General features: G+C 53.9%; 1 protein-coding gene across 7 annotated transcripts in view; it reads left to right on the top strand.

Moving 5' to 3' along the window:
* The window catches only part of PIK3C2B (phosphatidylinositol-4-phosphate 3-kinase catalytic subunit type 2 beta), a 66344-nt gene that overhangs the window by 31739 nt on the left and 14932 nt on the right, over positions 1-19673 (top strand). For all 7 annotated transcript variants that reach the window (XM_060644217.3, XM_060644218.3, XM_060644221.3 and 4 more), the window contains 17 exons: positions 116-227; positions 482-561; positions 945-1008; positions 3153-3299; positions 3915-3948; positions 4769-4964; positions 5998-6120; positions 9762-9929; positions 10464-10575; positions 11775-11917; positions 13466-13654; positions 14843-14936; positions 15092-15186; positions 16080-16260; positions 17299-17406; positions 18041-18133; positions 18935-19064. In XM_060644217.3, coding sequence (XP_060500200.2) covers positions 116-227; positions 482-561; positions 945-1008; positions 3153-3299; positions 3915-3948; positions 4769-4964; positions 5998-6120; positions 9762-9929; positions 10464-10575; positions 11775-11917; positions 13466-13654; positions 14843-14936; positions 15092-15186; positions 16080-16260; positions 17299-17406; positions 18041-18133; positions 18935-19064 — 2069 coding nt within the window. The remainder of the gene's footprint in view (positions 1-115; positions 228-481; positions 562-944; positions 1009-3152; positions 3300-3914; positions 3949-4768; positions 4965-5997; positions 6121-9761; positions 9930-10463; positions 10576-11774; positions 11918-13465; positions 13655-14842; positions 14937-15091; positions 15187-16079; positions 16261-17298; positions 17407-18040; positions 18134-18934; positions 19065-19673) is intronic.

The raw sequence follows: 19673 nt of genomic DNA, 5'->3' as shown, positions 1-19673 counted from the left end.
AAGTACCCTTCCCTGCCTACACCCTCTTATTTCTGTCTTCCCAAGGCCAAGGTATGCATCTCCCTTCCCACTGCATCCCCAGGGTGCTAATGGTCTTGTTCCCCTGTCCCACCAGCAAGCATGCCCTGGGCAGCCATGAGTACATTCAGTACTGCCGCAAGTTTGACATCGACATTCGACTACAGCTGATGGAGCAGAAAGCTGTACGCAGTGACCTGGCCCGGACGGTTCGTGTGGGGGCGTAGCAGACAGCTGCCCGGGGATGGGGAGGTAGAGGGGGCAGGAGGTGATGCGGAACACAGTCAGTGGGAGTAGGGGAGGAGCTCTGGGTGGAGGTTAGGGTACCACTCCTCTCTGAATAGGCCACTTCTCCCATCCAAGTACTAACCAGGCCCGACCCTGCTTAGCTTCCAAGATCAGACGAGATCGGGCATGTTCAGGGTGGTATGGCCATAGACTGAATAGGCCACTTCTTACATAGGTGAATGATGACCAGAGCCCCTCCACCTTGAACTACCTCGTCCATCTGCAAGAGAGGCCAGTCAAACAGACCATCAGCAGGTGAGAGTGGGTGCCATCTTGGATGTGGGCTAAGCAGGAACTGTGAGGGGACCCCAAGAGATAACCTTGCTTACCTTTCTACCAGGGGTTCTTACAGGTGTCAGGGATGAGACCCAAGAGTATCGTAGGAGAAGGTCCCCACTCTAGGGTGTGTTACATCTTGTCCCTCTAGTACTTTGCCATCACTCTCCAGGTGAGGGGTGGCGAAGCAGAAAAGACTCACCATCCTTCAGTCTTCATGAGACTTATGGAAAAGAGTGGGAACCCCTTTAAACTAGAGTCTGAAGCCTGAGTTGTGGGAAGGGAGGGAGAGAAGAGGTCTTCCAGTACACCGGGTCTGTCCTGACCTCTCCTGTGACTTTTCCCTGTCCCCAACTCCCCAGGCAGGCCCTGAGTCTTCTGTTCGACACATACCACAACGAAGTTGATGCTTTCCTGCTGGCTGATGTGAGTATAAATCCCGGGGCTGGCCCAGCTGCCCAAAGCTCCTCCCCTCCTTTCCCAAAGTCCTCCTGGGTTCCTCCAGCCCTAATGGGATCTGGAGCAGACACTGAAAATCTGTCAGCAGGGCACTTCTTGCCATTCTCCTAGCCCCTGGGCAAACCAAGACCGCTGGCTGTTGGGCAGCTGGCAAGTGTGTTTACAGGGGTTCTGCTCCCCTGTAGGAATAGGCCAAGAACCGTGCCCTGATCCCTGTCTCTGGAGTAGCGTCTCCAGGGCTAAGGGGCATAGAGTTGTCAGCTGCTGTACTTGAATGTGCACCGGAGTGTACTTCCTGTGAGCAATGCTCAGGAACCTCAGATTTGAGACAGTCTGATGTTCTGGTGTCGCAGGTAGAAAACTATCAGGAGGTGAAGGGTCTCAAAGGTAGGGTAGGGCTTGGATTCTCATGGAGTTTTAACCCTTAAAATCGTGAGAACAAACATCTGCCCCAAATGTCATGGAGCTTAAAAACAAAACAAAACAGGGGTGCCTGGCTGGCTCAGTCGGTTGAGCAACCGGCTTCGGCTCAGGTCACGATCTCGCAGCTCGTGAGTTCGAGCCCCGCGTCGGGCTCTGGGCTGACAGCTCAGAGCCTGGAGCCCGCTTCAGATTCTACGTCTCCCCCTCTCTCTACCCCTCCCCTGCTCACGCTCTGTGTCGCTCTGTCTCTCAGTAATAAATAAATGTTAAAAAAATTAAAAAACAAAACAAAAAACAGACAACGATCTTCACAACCAATCCCTGTTTCATTGATCCAGTTAATAGTGGACCTCGGACTCTTCGTTTTGGGGGAGTTGAGCATTCCATCTAGCTCCGTCCTCTACCCACCACCAGGATCCCTTCTCTATCAACCTCTGCTCGAACATTTACTGTGATGAGGGCAAAGGTCTCTGAACACCTCTTGTGTACCAGTCTGGTCCTACCTTAGTGGCCCCTATGGGTAGAGAAGCCTAAGGATCATCTTAGCCTTCGGGGAGTTTGTGTTCCTGCTAGAAAAATGGAATAGTGGGGCGCCTGGGTGGCTCAGTGGGTTAAGTGTCCGACTTCAGCTCAGGTCACGATCTCGCGGTGCGTGAGTTGGGGTCCTGTCCTCTGAGCTGCGGGTTCTGTGTGTGTGTCTCTCTCTCTCTGCCCCTCCCCACTCACTCGCTGTCTCTCTCTCTCTCCCTCTCTCTCAAAAATAAATAACCGTTTAAAAAAATTTTAAAAAAAGGAAATAGTAATATAAAACTATTTGTTGGGGCACCTGGGTGGCTCACTTAGTTGAGTGTCCGACTTCGGCTCAGGTCATAATCTCACGGTTCATGAGTTCAAGCTCCAAGTCGGGCTCGCTGCTATTAGCTCAGAGCCTGCTTGGATCCTCTGTCTCCACCTCTCTCTGTGCCCCCCTGCTTGCACGCTCGGGCGCGCGCGCTCTCTCTCTCTCTCTCTCTCTCAAAAATAAATAAGCCTGTTAAAAAACTGTAAAGCTATTGGTAGACAAAACAGGATGGTAATGAATTCGTCAAGGGCTCTTGGAGAGTGATAGGAGGACCGACCAAGGAGGACTCTGGGAAGGAGGCTGATTTTCGCTGGTCCGTGACTTGAACTTATGCAGGTAATCAGGGCAGGATAAGTGAGGGGATTCCCAGTGAGGAGACTGCGGGAGCCCAGGTGCAGAGAGGAGCACAGGGGCATGGCCTGTCTGTGGCGCTGAGATGAGATCCCCCGGAAGCTCTAGGGGACAGCGTGAGACATAGGCTGCATAGGCAAAGGGGCCTGAATATGGTCCCTGGCTTCCTTGCTGTTTCCTATGGATTGGTTTTATTAAAACTGCATGTCTCTGGGGGATGTGTTTGTGTTACGTGTTTATATAGTAGCTGCCAGAGGGGATCTGGGAATAAGAGGCCGTTCAGGGAGGGTGGCTGGAAGAAGCCGGGAGTGTGGGCGTGGCTCACTTAATTCAACAGGATTGACAGTTCGCTAACTCCGGATGTTTGAAAATAAAGCATGGGAGTCCACTAGTTACTCCTGAGGGTCGTGAACCCCCGCTCCTCCCAACCCATTCCCCTCAACAGGGTGGGTGCTGGGGTGCTCGCCTGCCAGCCTCACTGGGCCGCCTCCCACAGGGGGACTTCCCACTGAAGGCCGACAGGGTGGTCCAGTCCGTCAAGGCCATCTGCAACGCCCTAGCCGCCGTAGAGACCCCTGAGATCACCAACGCCCTCAACCAGCTGCCCCCCTGCCCCTCCCGCATGCAGCCTAAAATTCAGAAGGTAACGGGGACCCAGAGTGTGGGGAACGAGGAGAGCAGTATTCACAAGTAACGAGGTGATTAGGTGCCCACTTACTAAAAAGGTCTTCTCTCCACCTCCATCTTTCATGTTTGTAGTTGAGCCACATGAGTTCTTGTATCCCTTCTTCCTGAAGGTGAGGGTGGGCTAGGGTCTGCCCCCCGGATTAACTGCCTCAGCCCAAAGGCTTTATTCATAATCACCCAGGCGTCGCCTGGCACTTTGCATACCCGCCAGGGTGCAAAACCCAAACCTTCCCCTGGCTTCTTCCTGGCTTTCTTCTTTCTGGCTTCTTCCTGGCTCCACGACTCCCCACTGGGGGCCCTGTGCCTCGCAGACAGGCACTGTGAACTGGAGTGGAGCAGCCTGAGGGTTGGAGTGTCTCGTTTGGGTGGATTTTATCCTCGGCCTGGCTCACTCTGTCCGTCGCATGGCTCTGGTACAAACCATGACGCTGTCTCCCCCGGGGAGTCTCTGCTCCTCCAATTACAGTCCAGTCCCGTCCAGATGAGCACAGCTGTTGAAAAGCCCTTCTTCCAGCTGTGCCGGAAAAGGCCACAGCCCTGAAGCTCCCCTCCCTCTCCTTTTCCCCAATAGGATCCCAGTGTCTTGGCTGTGAGGGAAAACCGAGGTAAGGGAACTGTTCTCTGTCTTCATTCAGTAGGGGTGGCTGAAAACAAGGCGCTGCCCAGATTCCTTTTTCTCCCTTGGTCCCCTTGATTTATGAGTCCAGATCTGCCTCTGTGTGTGTGTGTGTGTGTGTGTGTGTGTGTGTGTGTGTGTGTGTGTTCCAGCTGGAGAGCACATTTCTTTCCACAAGATGTTTCCTCGTTATTTTTACTAGTTATTCCTGTGGTGTCCCTGGGAGATGGTGGTGAGGATAGGATGAGGCAAAGTTAGCCCTGGGCTCCCGATGAGAGAACTCTCACTTGGGTTGGTTGCCATTATTCTCCATAACTCTTGCCTTTGGAACTCAGAATGGAGGGGCGCGGGGGGGAGGGGGGTAATAAGGAATTTTTTACCTGGAGGCTTTCAAGTCCGTATCTCCGGGATTCTTGGTCAATGATTCCCAGTCTTTTGGATTTCATGAACTAATAACGTGTCCCACAAAGCACTGTTTTGGGGACCAACGTAGAAGCTGTCAGCTTTTATTTTGCCAGGCAACGACTTTTAAAGTTGTTGGCAATAATCATTCCTGCTATTTCCCAGAAGAAAGGACATTTAACACAAAATAAGTAGCAATACGTAAAAATAAGGAGAAGGTTTGACATTGAGCATCATTTTATGAGAAGCTCCTGCTTTTTTCCTCTCATTTCACCACGGATGGGTGAACCTTGTCAGGGCTGTTAGAAACCGACTGGCATTTGGGGGCTACCTAGCCAGTGCCATGGCAACAAGATGGGGCTTGTTGAGGCCTCGTGACCTTTCCTTCTGACCCCTTCCTTTCACAGAGAAGGTCGTGGAAGCTCTAACAGCTGCCATCTTGGATCTGGTAGAGCTCTACTGCAGCACTTTCAATGCCGACTTCCAGACAGCCGTGCCCGGGAGCCGCAAGCACGATCTGGTCCAGGAGGCCTGCCACTTCACCGGGCCCCTGGCCTTCACCGTCTATGCCACCCACCGCATCCCCATCACCTGGGCCACCAGGTGAGCCCAGCGGGCTGAGTTTGACTTGCAGGTGGCTTCTCCCGTCTGCTCACATCCTGAGTTTATGGTCTGAGGCATGTGGTGCACCTCGGCTGAGCGGGGTGTGGGTTGGGACATCCCCAGGAGAGACAGAGGTCCCCCAGTGGGGGTGTGGAGAAGTGGCTGCAGCAAGATGGATTGAGATGGACCCGATCCTGCTGTGCCCGCTCTTTGCTGGTTGGTGCTGGTTGCATCGGCATCCCTGCCCCCCATTTATCCAAGGCCAGCTGATGGAGACACTGCGACAGATGGCCGCTTCCCAGATAGAGTGCATGCCCCAAGGCCAATGACTGCACTCCCTTGCAGATGCACAATGGGAGGGGGTGGGGAGGTGGGAGATGACCCTTTGTGGGGAGTTCCCTAGGCCTGCAGGGGTGGGTGGAGGGGGACGTTCTTGTGGTAATCCTCAGCTCCTCTGCCTGGTCCCCTGCATCCAGGGCCTAGGGGAAAAGGCATTTGGCTCCACCCCCACCCTTTCCGGACCCCCCTCCCTCTCCCTTCCCCCTCTCTCTTTGTTCCTCACTTAATGTATTCCTCTGGGCGATTGGCGAAGAACAAAGGAGGCAGCCTGGGAAACCAGGGCCTTCTCTGACCTCTTCTGTCAGGCACCTGTCACGAGCCACAGGGACCCCCATGTGTTGGCATTCACTTCGGCATATGTCGATTTCATCCCCCACCCTGGTCACCTGCGCATGCGCCTCTGTGCGCAGACACCCCATGGGCTGCATCCGACTGTAAGGAGGAGGCTGCACGGCTAGTCCCCATAAAGAAGGGAGGAAAACCGAGGGCCCAGCGTGGAGCCTGAAGCTGGGCGGAGGGACCCAGATCGAGTTGCTTCCCCTGGAGCACGCTTTCGCAAATCCAATTTGGCTGTCCTGTCCCGTGACCCCAGGGGCCAGGGAGGAGTTTTAGCAGGAGAAATGGAGCTTGGCAGAGGTCGGGTGACTTAGATGGGGTTTGGGAGCTGAGTGTCCTTGCTCTCTTTCTGTTGCAGCTATGAAGATTTCTACCTCTCCTGCTCCCTCAGCCATGGCGGGAGGGAACTGTGCAGCCCCCTGCACACGCGAAGGGCTCACTTCTCCAAGTACCTCTTCCACCTCATCATCTGGGACCAGCAGTAAGCCCACCCCCCACCCCCCAGACCCCAGGGCCGGGGCCCCTGCAGACCCACACAGCCTCCTGCATGTCCCCACCTCGCCCCGCCCCTACCCCCTGCATTAGACCAGGCTCCATCACTAACCCTACCCAAACAAGTCCGGCAGCCTCTCCACTCCCCAAACCTTTATTATTTTTTAATGTTTATTTTTGAGAGAGGGAGAACACGAGTGGGAGAGGGGCAGAGAGAGAGAGGGACAGAGGATCCCAAGCAAGCCCACGTGTGGGGCTCGAACTCACCAACTGGGATCATGATCTGAGCGGACGAGTGAAGTCCCACACTTAACCGACTGAGCCACCTGGGGCGCCCTTACTTCCTTAACCTTTAAGTGGGGACACCTATCATTTCTACCTCTCAAGTTGTTATGAGACTCCAATGAGAAATATCCACAAGGACTCTCTCTGTACACCATAAAGGATCATATACAAGTTTAGTAGCTTTAATAATAATTGGTTGTCTTGACCTTGTCTCCCTTAAAAGGTTTAACTAGTCTGAGGGATTCTCATCCTCTTCCTTCTTCCCAAAGTTTTCATAGAATGCGGAGCGGGGCCTGTGCTTTCTTCCTCCGAGATAGGAAAGGAAAGGTCGTCCAGAAGAAAGAATAATGGCCTGGGAGCCACAGGAATAAAGCTCTATTTCTAGATCTGTCTCTAGACCTATGTTCCCTTTTGCCTCTCTGTGCCTCAAACTGTAAAGTGGGGACATGTGTCTAATTCAGAGGCAGTTGTGGCATTGAAATGAGATAGGTTATATATATAACTATGAAACCACAAGCACAAAATAGTATTAATCAGCATTTATTAACAATAATTTGCTATTGGGATGTCAGGCGTCAGCCAAGCAAAGCAAGAAGGAAATGGAGATGAGCGGCCTTGAATGGTACTCTGCAGGTGTCTGGCTGCCCCCTGCCTTTTCTGTGCTGCGCACCCCCCCCAACCGCTGTCAGAAAGCCCCTTGTTTGCTGCCCCCCCCCCCTCCGTCAGCGTCACTTCCCCAGACTGACTGTGTGTCAGTCCTTATTTGCAGAGCAGAACTGGAACTTCAGTATTTGGAGTGCAGATCAAAGACTGAATGGGGTCCTTGGGGAGGCCAAGGTTGCCAAAATAGGTCGATGGAGAGCCTGTGCAAACTCCGGGAGAGGAAGGTTATTGTACAGGTGAACAGCTTGGGGGGGCAGACCCCTTCTTCTGTCTTCACACATGTGGAATTTAGAGAGCAAAAAAAGTATAAATAAAGCTTTAATCAAACACCTACCAGGGCAGGAGAGACTCCTTGGAGGCAGGGGATGGCTGCCTTAAAAGGCTTTGGACTTTTCCGCTTCCCTCCCTCTGGCCTCAGTTACTACCGCTGCCCAGAGAGTTATGCTATACGGTGCTCCAGTCTGGGCAGACCCCACAAAATTGCCGTTAGACCCAGGAGTGGAGGCATCCTGGCCTCTCCGACCTCAGCCTGCCTACTCGGTGGGCCTCCTTTCGCTCCCTGTCTTGGATTCAGCCTCAAATCCCAAAGGGCTGGTTGCTGCCTATAGCCTTTTCCTCTCAGCACTCCTCACCCACGTGCCCCATGGAGACTCTTAGCACTTTCCTGGTCAAGATCAAGGCATTTGGGAGAAGACGCTACAGCGTAGGGTTCAAAGCACAGGCGTGGGCACACTCACCCTTTCTTACTGTAGGTGGAAACTTGGGCATAATAGAGCTTACCTTACAGGGCTGTTTGAGACCCTTTGGGACATTGCAAGCGTGTGGCACCATACCTAGCACGTGATAAAAGCTTTCTTCTTCTCTGTTGTCATCTTTGTAGCTGAGGAAACCTTCTCAGTTCTGGTTTCCCTGTTGCAAGTGACTTACACAGTGACTGATAAACAGAGGTATCTGTGCATGCAAATCCTGTCTGCATGGCCCAGTTCCAGGGCAGAAGCCTCAGGTCACATAGCAAAAAGCACACAACGTAGACAGCCATCACACAAGGGAAACTGTGTTCTCCTCTCCACTGATGAGGAAACAGGTGCAGAGATGTGAGGCGTTCCAAGGTTGCAAGTGGCAAAACCAGGACTGGAACCGGCACATCCCAGGAGCCCTTCCTGGAGGAGGCAGCCCTTGTGATGTGATGTTGAGGAAGGGCTGCAGAGGGAGAGAGAGGGCTTTCTCCGGCAGGGAGGAGGTTCAGGCTGCAGTCTGTACTGGTTATCCTGACCCGCCCCAGATGACAGTCGTGGGAGAGGTCTGGGAATGCCAGGCAGACTCCAGCACTGAGGAGAAGGGGACTCTGGCTGGTTCTAGGGCTTGGGGCTTTGGTGTCTTCACTCCCCTTTGCCTCCAGAGGCAAAGCTGGAAGCCTCTTCTCGGGCTGACGAGAGAGGGGTCGGGGCCAGCCCCCTCTCCACTTTGCTGTGGGATCAGCTGACTCCTGTAGCAGCAGCACAGGGATCAGCTAACTCTCAAAATAGGCCCAGCAGTCACACTCTGCCTGGCCTCCCCCCCCTCCCCAAGCCCGGCCTGGCGTGGCTGCTGATGGGGCCCTAATTATAGCTGCGGGCCCCCGAGTACAGGCAGCTGGGGCAGAGCAGGGCTCTGCCAGTTTTTGGTGGGTGGGAGGGAGTGCCTCACTTAGGTGGAGATTTTCCTGCAGGAGTGAGGGGTAGCAGTGGAGGGAGGCTGCTTGATCAGGAAACTGCGACCCTGGGTTGGCCGCCCTGCCTCTGTGCCCTCTGGCTGGCGGGGAGGGCGTGACAGTATGGACTTTGGCCCAGGGACAGCTTCCCCAAAAGGTAACGTGGGTCCTCCCTCGCTTTCTACAGCTTCCCTCCTCTCTCTATCTCACTCCACCCTGGCTCCTTATCCTGAAGTTGGAGGGAGTGGCTGGGCATGATTCCGGGACCGGGGCCACCCCCGGAGAGCACTTCTGGACTTGGGTAGTGGCAAGGCTTATGTGGCTTAGTTCTTATCTCTGGCCACTTTGCTTCCTCTGCCCCAGGGACTTTGGGAAGCCTCTTCTCTTTATCCCTTTGGCTTTGAAAATGTTTTGGGGTGAGAACAAACCATCTGGTGCCCTGGGGGTTGGGAGAAGAGGGGACAGGAGAGGACAGACATGTGGGACGACTGTCTGGAGGAGGGTGACCTGAGGGCAAAGAACACACGGCTGCTTCTTCCTGGTTGCTTTCAGCCTGGGGAGTGGGGGAGGGATGAGGATTGTTCAGTGCAGAAGGATTCTCAAAAGGAGCAGCTTCTTGGTGACCCTCTGCAGAAATTCTAAAACAAAGGAAGGAGTATGGCTCATAGTATGGAACCTGCAATCACCTGTACCCTGAGGTGGCTCTGGCTACCCAAGTTCTGTCTGGTCACCATGGGGAGCCTCAGAATCAGGATGTCAGCGTCACTGTACTGAGAGGCTGCAAAAAGCAGCATACTGTGCTTCTGGGAGCACCCCGTAGGGGTTTTGCCTCTGGTTCAGGACCCGTCCTGGTTCCGCAAGGCTTCCCCAGGGAGCATGTCTGATATCCCAAGAGACAGGTCAAGTTCTCGGCCTCCACTTGACTTCCTGGGCCACCTGTCCTTTGAAGCCCCAGGATGGCACCTCCTGATTTGGTTTCCTGTTCTCCCTAGGATCTGCTTCCCTGTGCAGGTGAACCGGCTGCCTCGGGAGACCCTGCTGTGTGCCACGCTCTATGCTCTGCCCATCCCCCTGCCTGGGAGCTCCTCTGAGGCCAATAAGCAGCGGCGTGTGCCCGAAGCCCTGGGCTGGGTCACTACCCCACTCTTCAATTTCAGGCAGTACGTGGTTTTCAGGGCAGCGGCGTTTTTGGCCTTGGAAAGGAAGGAGGGGGAAAGAGAGAGGGGCCGCACTGACCAATGCCCCTTGGGAGGGTTGGCCACTTGGGGCTCACCAACAGAGCCCAAAGGGCCGTGGCCCTGGTGGAGGGGACCAAGGCACGGGACTAGAGACCAGGACAGTTCATGTAACCAAGAGCTTTCTGGGCAGGACTTGGTGGCACAGGAGGTGGCATGGAAATGTAGTGCTCCACTAATGTGTTATCTGGCTCTGTCATTGGAGGGGCCTTAGAGGTCATCTAGTCGAGCTCTCTGCTTCATGGGGCATCCCAACTACCAGGTCATCCAGAGGCTTCCTGGAAGGGGTGTGCTTTTTTAGGACCTAGAAGAAGGAAAAGCCTATGGTCTTAAGGGGAGAACGACAGAAAGGAGTTGGGTGATAGCTTCAAAGGCAGATTTTTGGATGGGGGAGCAGGAGGAAAACCGCCTCCTTTGCCATTGCATTTGTTGGCTTATCCCCCCCTCCATCCTCCCTAGAGTCCTGACCTGTGGTCGGAAGCTTCTGGGCTTATGGCCAGCAACACAGGAAAACCCCAGTGCCCGTTGGAGCGCGCCTAATTTCCACCAGCCAGATAGCGTCATCCTGCAGGTGAGACTCCAGCCCCGGGGCCCTCCGTCCTATCCACTGCTCAGGACTGCTCAAGAGTCAGCTCCATATTTTCTACCTTCAGGTTTGGGCTAGAACAGTAAGAGAGAGAGCTGGGCCATTGGGCACGGGATGGCGATACGATCAAAGCAGCTGGGTGAATGTGGTTGGACCGGCAGTCCCGGAGTGGGAGAGTTCTGTGGAATCTGTGTGCCGTCTCCTGGAGGTCAACTTGGACTTCAGGGAGCCTGAAGGCAGGGGCCTGAGCACCCACCCCCAGCCAGAGCTCAGTGTTGAACCCTCATGTTGCTGAGTCTGTTAAATCTGAGCTGTTCCCCCTTGGAGCCTGAGGGGAAGCCCTCCGGGAGTCCCTCCGTGCTCTACGGGGTAGACCCATTCTCTGTGGAGAGAAGGAGGGGGTGGTTAAGCCCAAAGCCTATTTACCGGCTTCTGGCTCCCTTTTATGATCACAAGATGCTTCGGTATGGAATATGGAACATCAAAGTGGATATAGAATGAAATAGAATGATAGAAAGTGGAAGCTCCAGAGGCAGTCATCTTTGTCTATCTTAACTAACTGTACTCAATGCCCAGGACCTAGAACAGTGCTTGGCACATATCAGGGGTCAATAAACATCTGTCGAAGGAGGGAACGTAGAACTCTTTTTGAGAACTGGCTCACTCAGCTCTGATACCCAGTTTCGGAGGATGGACACCGGGTAGCATAGAGCAAGGGGACTCAGGATCACAGGGTTTAGAGTTGGCCCTCATCGGGCGTGTGGTCCCACCTCCCATCAGGCAGCAGTGTGGTTCCAGGGCTCCTGAAGGCTCCCTAGCGTTGGCTTGGAGGCTCCCGCTGGCTCAACCTGGTGACAGTTCTGTTCAAAGTTCTGGTCTGGGGCCGGTCCACCCCCCCCACCCCCCCCACCCCCCCCACCCCACGGATACATCTCAGCCCACCCTCTTTCTCAGTTTCCCATTTTTCTCCCTCTCTCTGTTTTCTCACTGTTTTGCCGGAAGGGACTTTAAGGACCGCCAAGTCCATCAGCATTATTTTATAGACAAAGAACCTGCAGGGAAGGGGAGGTGGGGGAGAAGGGCAGGACCCCCCGTGTGCAACAGAGAAGCTGGAGACCCGGGAGGTGGCATTCCTCACTCACCTGCCTGTCCTCTCTCCTCGCTTCTCTGTTGCCATCTTCCAGATTGACTTCCCCACCTCAGCCTTCGACATCAAGTTCACCAGCCCCCCTGGAGACAAGTTCAGCCCCCGCTATGAGTTTGGCAGCCTCCGGGAGGAAGACCAGCGTGTGCTTAAGAACATCATGCAGAAGGAGTCCTTGTACTGGTGGGTCCTGGGGTCTTCCCCATGTGTGGCTCAGGCTCTGTTCTATCCGACCTCTCACCTGCCAGCTCAGGTTCCTGCCTTGGGAGCAGAGGTGGAATGGAGTGGGCGTTGCCCCTGGGCAGGAAGCAGGAGGGGGAGGGCTCTGCTGAGGGCAATCTCCAGGCTTTTTTTCATGAGCTGACACTAGGCAGAATGGAGAGGCCAGGGTCAGGAAATTAGATCTAGGAATGCCCATCCCCACCGTGGGGGCCTGGCTCAGACTCAGTCCTCTGGCCCAGAGGACCAGAGCTTTCCCCACGCCCCAGATATGCTGTCTACTACCTGTTGTATCCATGGGGGCAGCTGGCTCCCGCCCTCACCACCCTGCCTCCTCCTGCCCCTTCCACACCCACAGCCTTTGCATTTCTCTGGCCCTGCCACTTTCCAAAAAGGATCGGGTGTCAGGGCAAGCTGGCAGCTGTCAGGGGTGAGTGAGTCCAAGCTGATGTCATCCCTGGGGCTGCTTTTCTCACTAGGATTGGAGGGGGTCGGGTGAGGAACCCAGAGCTGGATTTGCTGGTAGGATGGGGCTCCCGCCCTGCCTGCTCTCCCCGTGTACCTCTCTGGCTCCTGCATGGCCCTAAGGCATGTCTGTAGGGGGAGGGTCGGGGGACAAGGAGACAGGGCTCATCTCATGTCCCACCCAGGAAGCCAGAGTAGCTGAGTGACTAGAGACCCTCCCCACCCCCACTCCTCTGCTGACCCCTTGCTTCATTAGCCCCTCTGCTCCTTTCTCCCATTAGACACCTGATCTCAGGCAAGGCTTAATTAGCTGTGGGTTCTATCAAACCTCCAGCTGGCCCCAGGAAAGCCCCAGAGGCTTCACAGCCATCCAGACCCTGACGTGTGGGGACCACTGCCCTCTGGTGGCTCAACTTGGGAGTGATGTTCTAAGGGCATCCACAGGAGGGGTAGCAAATTTGGTGCCCTTGGCCTTTTTGTCTGTCTGACTGAGAGACGTCCCGAAATGTCAGGATCAAAGATCCTGGCCCCAGTTCCCAATCTTTGCTTCACGCATTGCAATCACCCTAGGGATCTCTTGAAATGTTATTTATTTATTTATTTATTTTCGAGAGAGACAGAGAGAACGTGAGCAGGGCAGGGGCAGAGAGAGAGGCAGAGCGAGAATCCCAAGCAGGCTCCATGCTGTCAGCACAGAGCCCAATGCGGGGGCTCGAACTCCCGAAACCGTGAGATCATGACCTGAGCCGAAACCAAGAGTTGGACGCTTAACCGACTGAGCCACCCAGGCACCCCTAGGGATCTTTTGAAAATACCGACGCCTGGTTTCCCCAGATGCCTGGTTTCCCCAGGCGTTCTGACTCAGCTGGTGTTCCCTGTGGCCCAGGCGTGGGGACTTCACAAAATTCCCCAGGTGGTTGTAATGTGCAGCAAGGTGTGGGGACCTCTGAATGGGAGAATGTGTAGCATTCTCTTGGAGAGTAAGTAACCCTACCCTCTGGCTGAAGGTGTTCTCTCTCACCTCCTCCCCTAACACCCTCACCGCAGGCTCACTGATGCTGACAAGAAGCGCCTGTGGGAGAAGCGATACTATTGCCACTCAGAGGTGAGCTCGCTCCCCCTGGTGCTCGCCAGCGCCCCCAGCTGGGAGTGGGCTTGCCTGCCCGACATCTATGCTCTCCTGAAGCAGTGGACCCACATGAACCACCAGGATGCCCTGGGGCTCCTGCATGCCACGTGAGTTGTAACACCCACCTCTCCTGACCATGTGTCCTTCCAGAAGCCGGGGCTTAGCCCTGCCCATTGCTAACCTGAGCCAGCCCTGGGGAAAATGGTAAAGTGGGCTAGGAAATTCAGGGCTCTTTCACTTCTCCTTTTCTGCTTTTTCTTTGTCTCATTTCCCCGCAGCGTTCTATTGTGAACATTTTTCAAGCATGCTACAGAACTGAAAAATTTGCAGTGAACATCCATGGACCCGCCACCTAGATTCTGACCGTTTTCACTCTTTGCTATATTTGTTTTATTGCGTATCCAACCATCAATCCATCTTCTTTTGTAATACATTTTAGTCTAAGCTGCAGACATCCTCCTTCCCTCCCAAATACTCCAGCATATCTATATCATTTAACTAGAACTCAGTATTTGTTTTTTCTTTCGAGGCCAAATTTACATACAAGGAAATGCCTGAGCCTTAACCTGTACACTTGCTGTTGATGGGCGCACACACACCCCTGTGTAACCCAAACCTTACCGCCTAGTTCAACTTTAAAGTCCTCTCTCCCTCTTTCCCTCCGAAGGGTCCTCTGGGGACATGTGCCTCCCAGTATCAGACCCCTGGGCTGCCTCTTCCAGATGGTCCCCAGTATTCTTGGCTTCTTTCGTGCTGCTCTTAGTAATTAAAATGTACCCGATCCATGTGTCTTGCCTTCAGGACTTTTTGAGGCAACGTTTTTGCTAATCTCTGCTAAACTAAATTCTGCCAAGGGGGTACTGGCTTATATGAAACTCTGTGATTCTCCATTCTTCGCCTGGCTGGTTTTGCATTAAAGGATGGTACCAAGAAGACGCAATCATGCTTTAATCCACACAGGGGCTCTCTGATGATGGGAATTTCTGGCACAGGGGGAGTTAAGGAGACGATCTTCAGGAATGGGGTTGAAGACCTTGTCCGGTTTTCTTTAAGTCCTACCAGGAATGATGGTGGCCACCCTCCTGTTTCCCCAGCGGCCCCATGCCGGCTCTGACCAGGAGACAGGGCCATTCTCAAGGGTTGCTCTCCAGACAAGGTGCTGAGGATTGCAGATTCCGAGAGGCCTTGCCTTCTCTCCACCTGTGTCTCTGAAGCCCAGGTGTGAGGGTGCTTGCTTACTCCTGTGTCGCAGCACCCGCGACTGGGTCGTCAGAGTGCTGGGCTCTGTTTTGTAGCTTCCCGGACCAGGAGGTGCGTCGGATGGCCGTCCAGTGGATCGGCTCGCTGTCGGATGCTGAACTCCTCGACTACTTGCCGCAGCTCGTGCAGGTGGGCAGACCGGCCTTCCCTCCAGTTCTGATGATCCCCTCCCCGGGCCCCAAGTCAGTCTGCATTGTCCTTGTGGGACCCAGGGTCCCCAGGATAGTGGCAGGTGTAGACTGAGGACAGTCAATACATCGTCCTACTCCCGTTCCCCTCCACAGGCCCTGAAGTATGAGTGCTACCTGGACAGCCCCTTGGTGCGATTCCTCCTGAAACGAGCCGTCTCGGACTTGAGAGTGACCCACTACTTCTTCTGGTAAGACCGTGTGTGGAGGTGGGAGGCAGACCTGCATCTTTAACTCGGGAGTATGTTACTCTTAGGTGTGCAAAGGCGGGGAGCTAAGCCGTCTGGGTCCCCGTGTGTTGCTACCTTACTATGTGGCCACGGGCTAGCACCTTTTCCTTGGTGGGGGGAAGGGGGTCTCAGTCCCAAGGGCACAGCGAGGATCATCCCTGGCCCTCCCTTCCACCCACACATGGCAGAAATATAAAGGGGGTGCCTGGGTGGCTCAGTTGGTTAAGCGTCTGACTTGAGCTCAGGTCACGATCTCGCGGTTCATGAGTTCAAGCCCTGCATCGGGCTCTGTGCTGTCAGCTCAGAGCCTGGAGCCTGTTTCAGATTCTGTGTCTCCCCCTCTATCTCTGCCCCTCCCCCGATTTCGCTCTGTCTCTCAAAAAGAAATAAAAACTTCAAAAAATTAAAAAAAAAAAAGAAAAAGAAATATGAAGGAGAGGGGTGCCTGGGTGGCTCAGTCGGTGAAGTGTCCGACTTCAGCTAAGATCGTGATCTCACAGTTCGTGGGTTCGAGCCCCGCATTGCGCTCTCTGCTATCAGCACAGAGCCTGCTTCGGATCTTCTGTCTCCCTCTATCTGCCTCCCTGACTCTCTCTCTCTCTCTCAAAAAATAAATAAACATTTAGAAAAATATATATAAAGGAGAAATGAAATGCTGGGGGGCTTTGAGCTCTAATAAAGGCAAAGTGGACACAGACTGGGATGCTGATGAACACTTCTGTATGCGTGCAGAGTCTATTTTCCTCCCAGCTTTGGGGTGGGTTTTCCAGGGAGCTGGATCTGACCCCATCCCCCCATTACACACCCTTACCTTTGATCCCCAGTCCTGACTCCCCACTCCCTTTGCCTTGCAGGTTGCTGAAGGATGGCCTCAAGGACTCTCAGTTCAGCATCCGCTACCAATATCTGCTGGCAGCCTTGTTGTGCTGCTGTGGCAAGGGGCTGAGAGAGGAATTTAACCGCCAGTGCTGGCTTGTCAACACCCTGGCTAAGCTGGCCCAGCAGGTCCGAGAGGCTGCCCCATCTGCACGGCAGGTGAGTGGGGTGGGGCTGCCTCTACCCATTCTGGTCCCCGGCTTTTGTCACTAGTCATTAACTCCTTAGAAATCCTGGCCAGCAGGATGGTACTTGACCATCTATGATTTAGGGACTGGAAGGAGGTACCTCTGCCTCTAACCTACAGGCCACAAAATTGACAGTCTGCAAACTGGATACAGCCCATGGATGTGTTTTGTTTGGCCTGCAAAGTATTCCATTTTTATTTAACGGCTTGCCTTAAAGGCTAAGCACATTTGTGTAAGTTGTTCGCTGCACAAGAGCACTCAGCCAGAGAGGGCAAGTGTGGGCTGAAATCTAGTCCTACTTTGTTCACTGTGCTATGAGGCGTAGCTCAGGGCTGCCGCTACCCAGAGCAGGGACCTTTATCTGTTTTTGTACAACCAGGCTGTGTTAGGCCAACAGTGTTCTTGGATGCTAACATTTAAAAATTGGGAGAATTTAGGGGCGCCTGGTGGCTCAGTCGGTTAAGCGTCCGACTTTGGCCCAGGTCACGATCTCATGGTCCGTGAGTTCGAGCCCCGCGTCGGGCTCTGTGCTGACAGCTCAGAGCCTGGAGCCTGCTTCGGATTCTGTGTCTCCCTCTCTCTCTCTGCTCCTCCCCCATTCATGCTCTGTCTCTGTCTCAAAAATAAATAAACATTTAAAAAAAAAATAAAAATAAAAATTGGGAGAATTTAAAGTCCAGATTGCCGGCTTTTCTTGGCAACAGCCTGAGCAGCACCACCCCCTTGAGATGCACCTGCTCTCTCAGTTATTGTAGCCTGCCTCACACTGTTGTGTCATCTGCCTCGCTTCTGTAGCTGTCTGGGCTTGCTGCCCACGCGCTGTCCCAGGCATGACACCCCAGGCTGGGGTGCTTTTCCTTCTTCATGGTCTCCTGGGGGGTGTCCGCACTTCTCAGATGGCGGTTTTCATACCAACCACTATACGGCGCCCACCTCTGGGAGGGGCCTGGTTCCTAGGGGAGCTTACGGGCACCCCTCTGACCCCTACTCTTTCCCCCCTCCCTCGCAGGGGATCCTCCGCACGGGCCTGGAGGAGGTGAGGCAGTTCTTTGCCCTCAATGGCTCCTGCCGCCTGCCACTCAGCCCTAGTCTGCTGGTTAAGGGCATCGTGCCCAGGGTGAGTGACTGGTGGGTTTGGGGCTCTTGGAGCAGGGAGGGCTCGTGGAGGCGAGGCCCTCCCACCCTGGTTATTGACAGATAGGAGGAAGAAAGGCATATCGGGGCCACTTCTCGGCCCTCGCACGTACGGACTTTTGTCTGACAGCCGCGCAGGCTGGAGGAATTGGGTCGGGGGCTGATGACGCTGCGTTTGAGTCCAGGCTGGTGATAATGACAGCAGCTGTCCTCTGTCACTGCCGAGTACCGCCTTGTGCCCACGCTGTTCTGAGTGCTTTACGCTGGTTATCCCATTTTACCCTCGCACCCCTTACGAAGTTGGTACTGTTGTGAGCCCCATTTTACAGAGGAGTAAGACTGAGGTATGGATGGGAGTCACGTACTAGTAGGTTGTCTGCCGAAGGGATGGGAGCGTGGATGTCAGGGCCGAGGCCGTAACTAACCAAAGCAGGGCAGTGGACCCAGCGGTGGTGGGGGCGGGGGGGTGGAAGGAAGGAGTGCGGGCTCCCGAGAAACCCGGCACAAACAACGAGCAGGCCAACCGGCAGCAGCTTGACCCACGATGCTGACGCCATTTTCCTTTGTGACCCACCCCCCCCCCCCCCCACCCGTCACTACTCTGTCTCCCATGGCAGGACTGTTCCTACTTCAACTCCAACGCCGTCCCCCTCAAGCTCTCCTTCCAAAACGTGGATCCCCTGGGTGAGAACATCCGTGTCATCTTCAAGGTGAGGACACTTCTCAAGCCGGGGGGGATGAAGGTGGTAGAGGGAAGGGGAGAAAGGGGGTCGAAGGGTGTCAGGAGCCCCAGGGCAGTTCTCATCCTCTTACCCGGTGCTACCATTTTCACATGTGGAAGACTATCAGGTGACAAAGGAAATAGACTAATTCTGCATGGGCGCCGCGGGCTAGGAACAGAATGTTGGCAGGTGGAATGAGGCAACTGGCTGCTCCGTGTACCAAAAGAAGAGCTTTCTAGGGGGCAGGGCTGTCCCGACAGTGAATGGATGCAGTGGTGATCTGCTTGTACCCGAGGGCATTCAAGCAGAGGCTGAATCACTGCACCACAGCAAGGTTGAAAAGGAAATTAAGATAACAGGTGCAGGTTGGACTAGGTGAACCCTCAGGTCCTTTCTAACGGATGCATCCATACAGCTGAGGAGTAAATGATAGTCGGAGAGCAGATAATCCAGAGGGGGAGGTGAAATGCATGTATGCGACTTTGTAACTTACTTATTGGCTGTGTGTAAGTTCCACATCCAAGGTATAAATGCTCCAATTTAAAAAAGGCTTGATGATCAGGAATTTGAATTCAGGTGGGGATGTGGGATTGAAGAAAGGGCCGAAACATCACGTGGGCAAATGCGATTACTGACCCATCTCTGGTCGGTTGAGCTGGTGTGAGGTGAGACGGGAGGTGGGAAAACTGGACGGTCCCCTGTCACTGTTTGGGCCAATGTGGTTCTCTTGGGGGATCTGGGAGCCGGGGGAGGCAGTGGAGATGAGCTCTGGTCATTTTCTTCCTCCAGTGCGGGGACGACCTTCGCCAGGACATGCTAACCCTGCAGATGATTCGCATCATGAGCAAGATCTGGGTCCAAGAGGGGCTGGATATGCGCATGGTCATTTTCCGCTGCTTCTCCACTGGCCGGGGGAGAGGTCAGTTTGGGAGTGGGTGGAGGGCACCCCTTTGGTTACTGGCCTTCTGCCCGTCCCCCAGCATGAATTGTGTACTTCTCCAGAAGAAAAAAAAGGGCAAGATTATTTCAATAGAAGCTGTGGGGATGGCATTAAAAAAAGGAAGGCACGGCAGAGCGAGAAACTGGAATAAAATAAAACAGACTGACAGACATAACAGCCAAACTATTGTGTAGACTTTGGGTTCTGATTCAAACCAACCAACCATAGAGAGGTATTTTTTTGAGACGCTAGGGGGGAATTCAAATATAGACTGACTCAGGGTAAAGAATAATCGTTAATTTTTTGGATGTGCTAATGGCATGGTCGTTATGTCCTTGTTAGTTGCACTTGAAATATTTATGAGTGAAATGACAGGTCTGGGATTCATAGCGGGGCACCTGTCTGGCTCAGTGGGTAGAGCATGCAACTTTTGATCTCAGGGTTGTGAGTTCAAGCCCCACATTGGGTGCAGGGCTTACTTTAAAGAAAGAAAAAAAAAAAAAACCTCCAAGAAGGAGGGAAAAAGCAGGGTTGGGTGGATGAAATAGGTGAAACGAGATTAGCAAAATGTTGATAATTTTTGAAGCT

This window comes from Panthera onca, chromosome F1 (assembly GCF_046562875.1).
Source record: "Panthera onca isolate mPanOnc1 chromosome F1, mPanOnc1 haplotype 2, whole genome shotgun sequence".
Classification (NCBI taxonomy): Eukaryota; Metazoa; Chordata; class Mammalia; order Carnivora; family Felidae; genus Panthera; species Panthera onca.
Note: the sequence above shows the minus strand (reverse complement) of the source record. Positions and strands in the feature narration are given on the sequence as shown.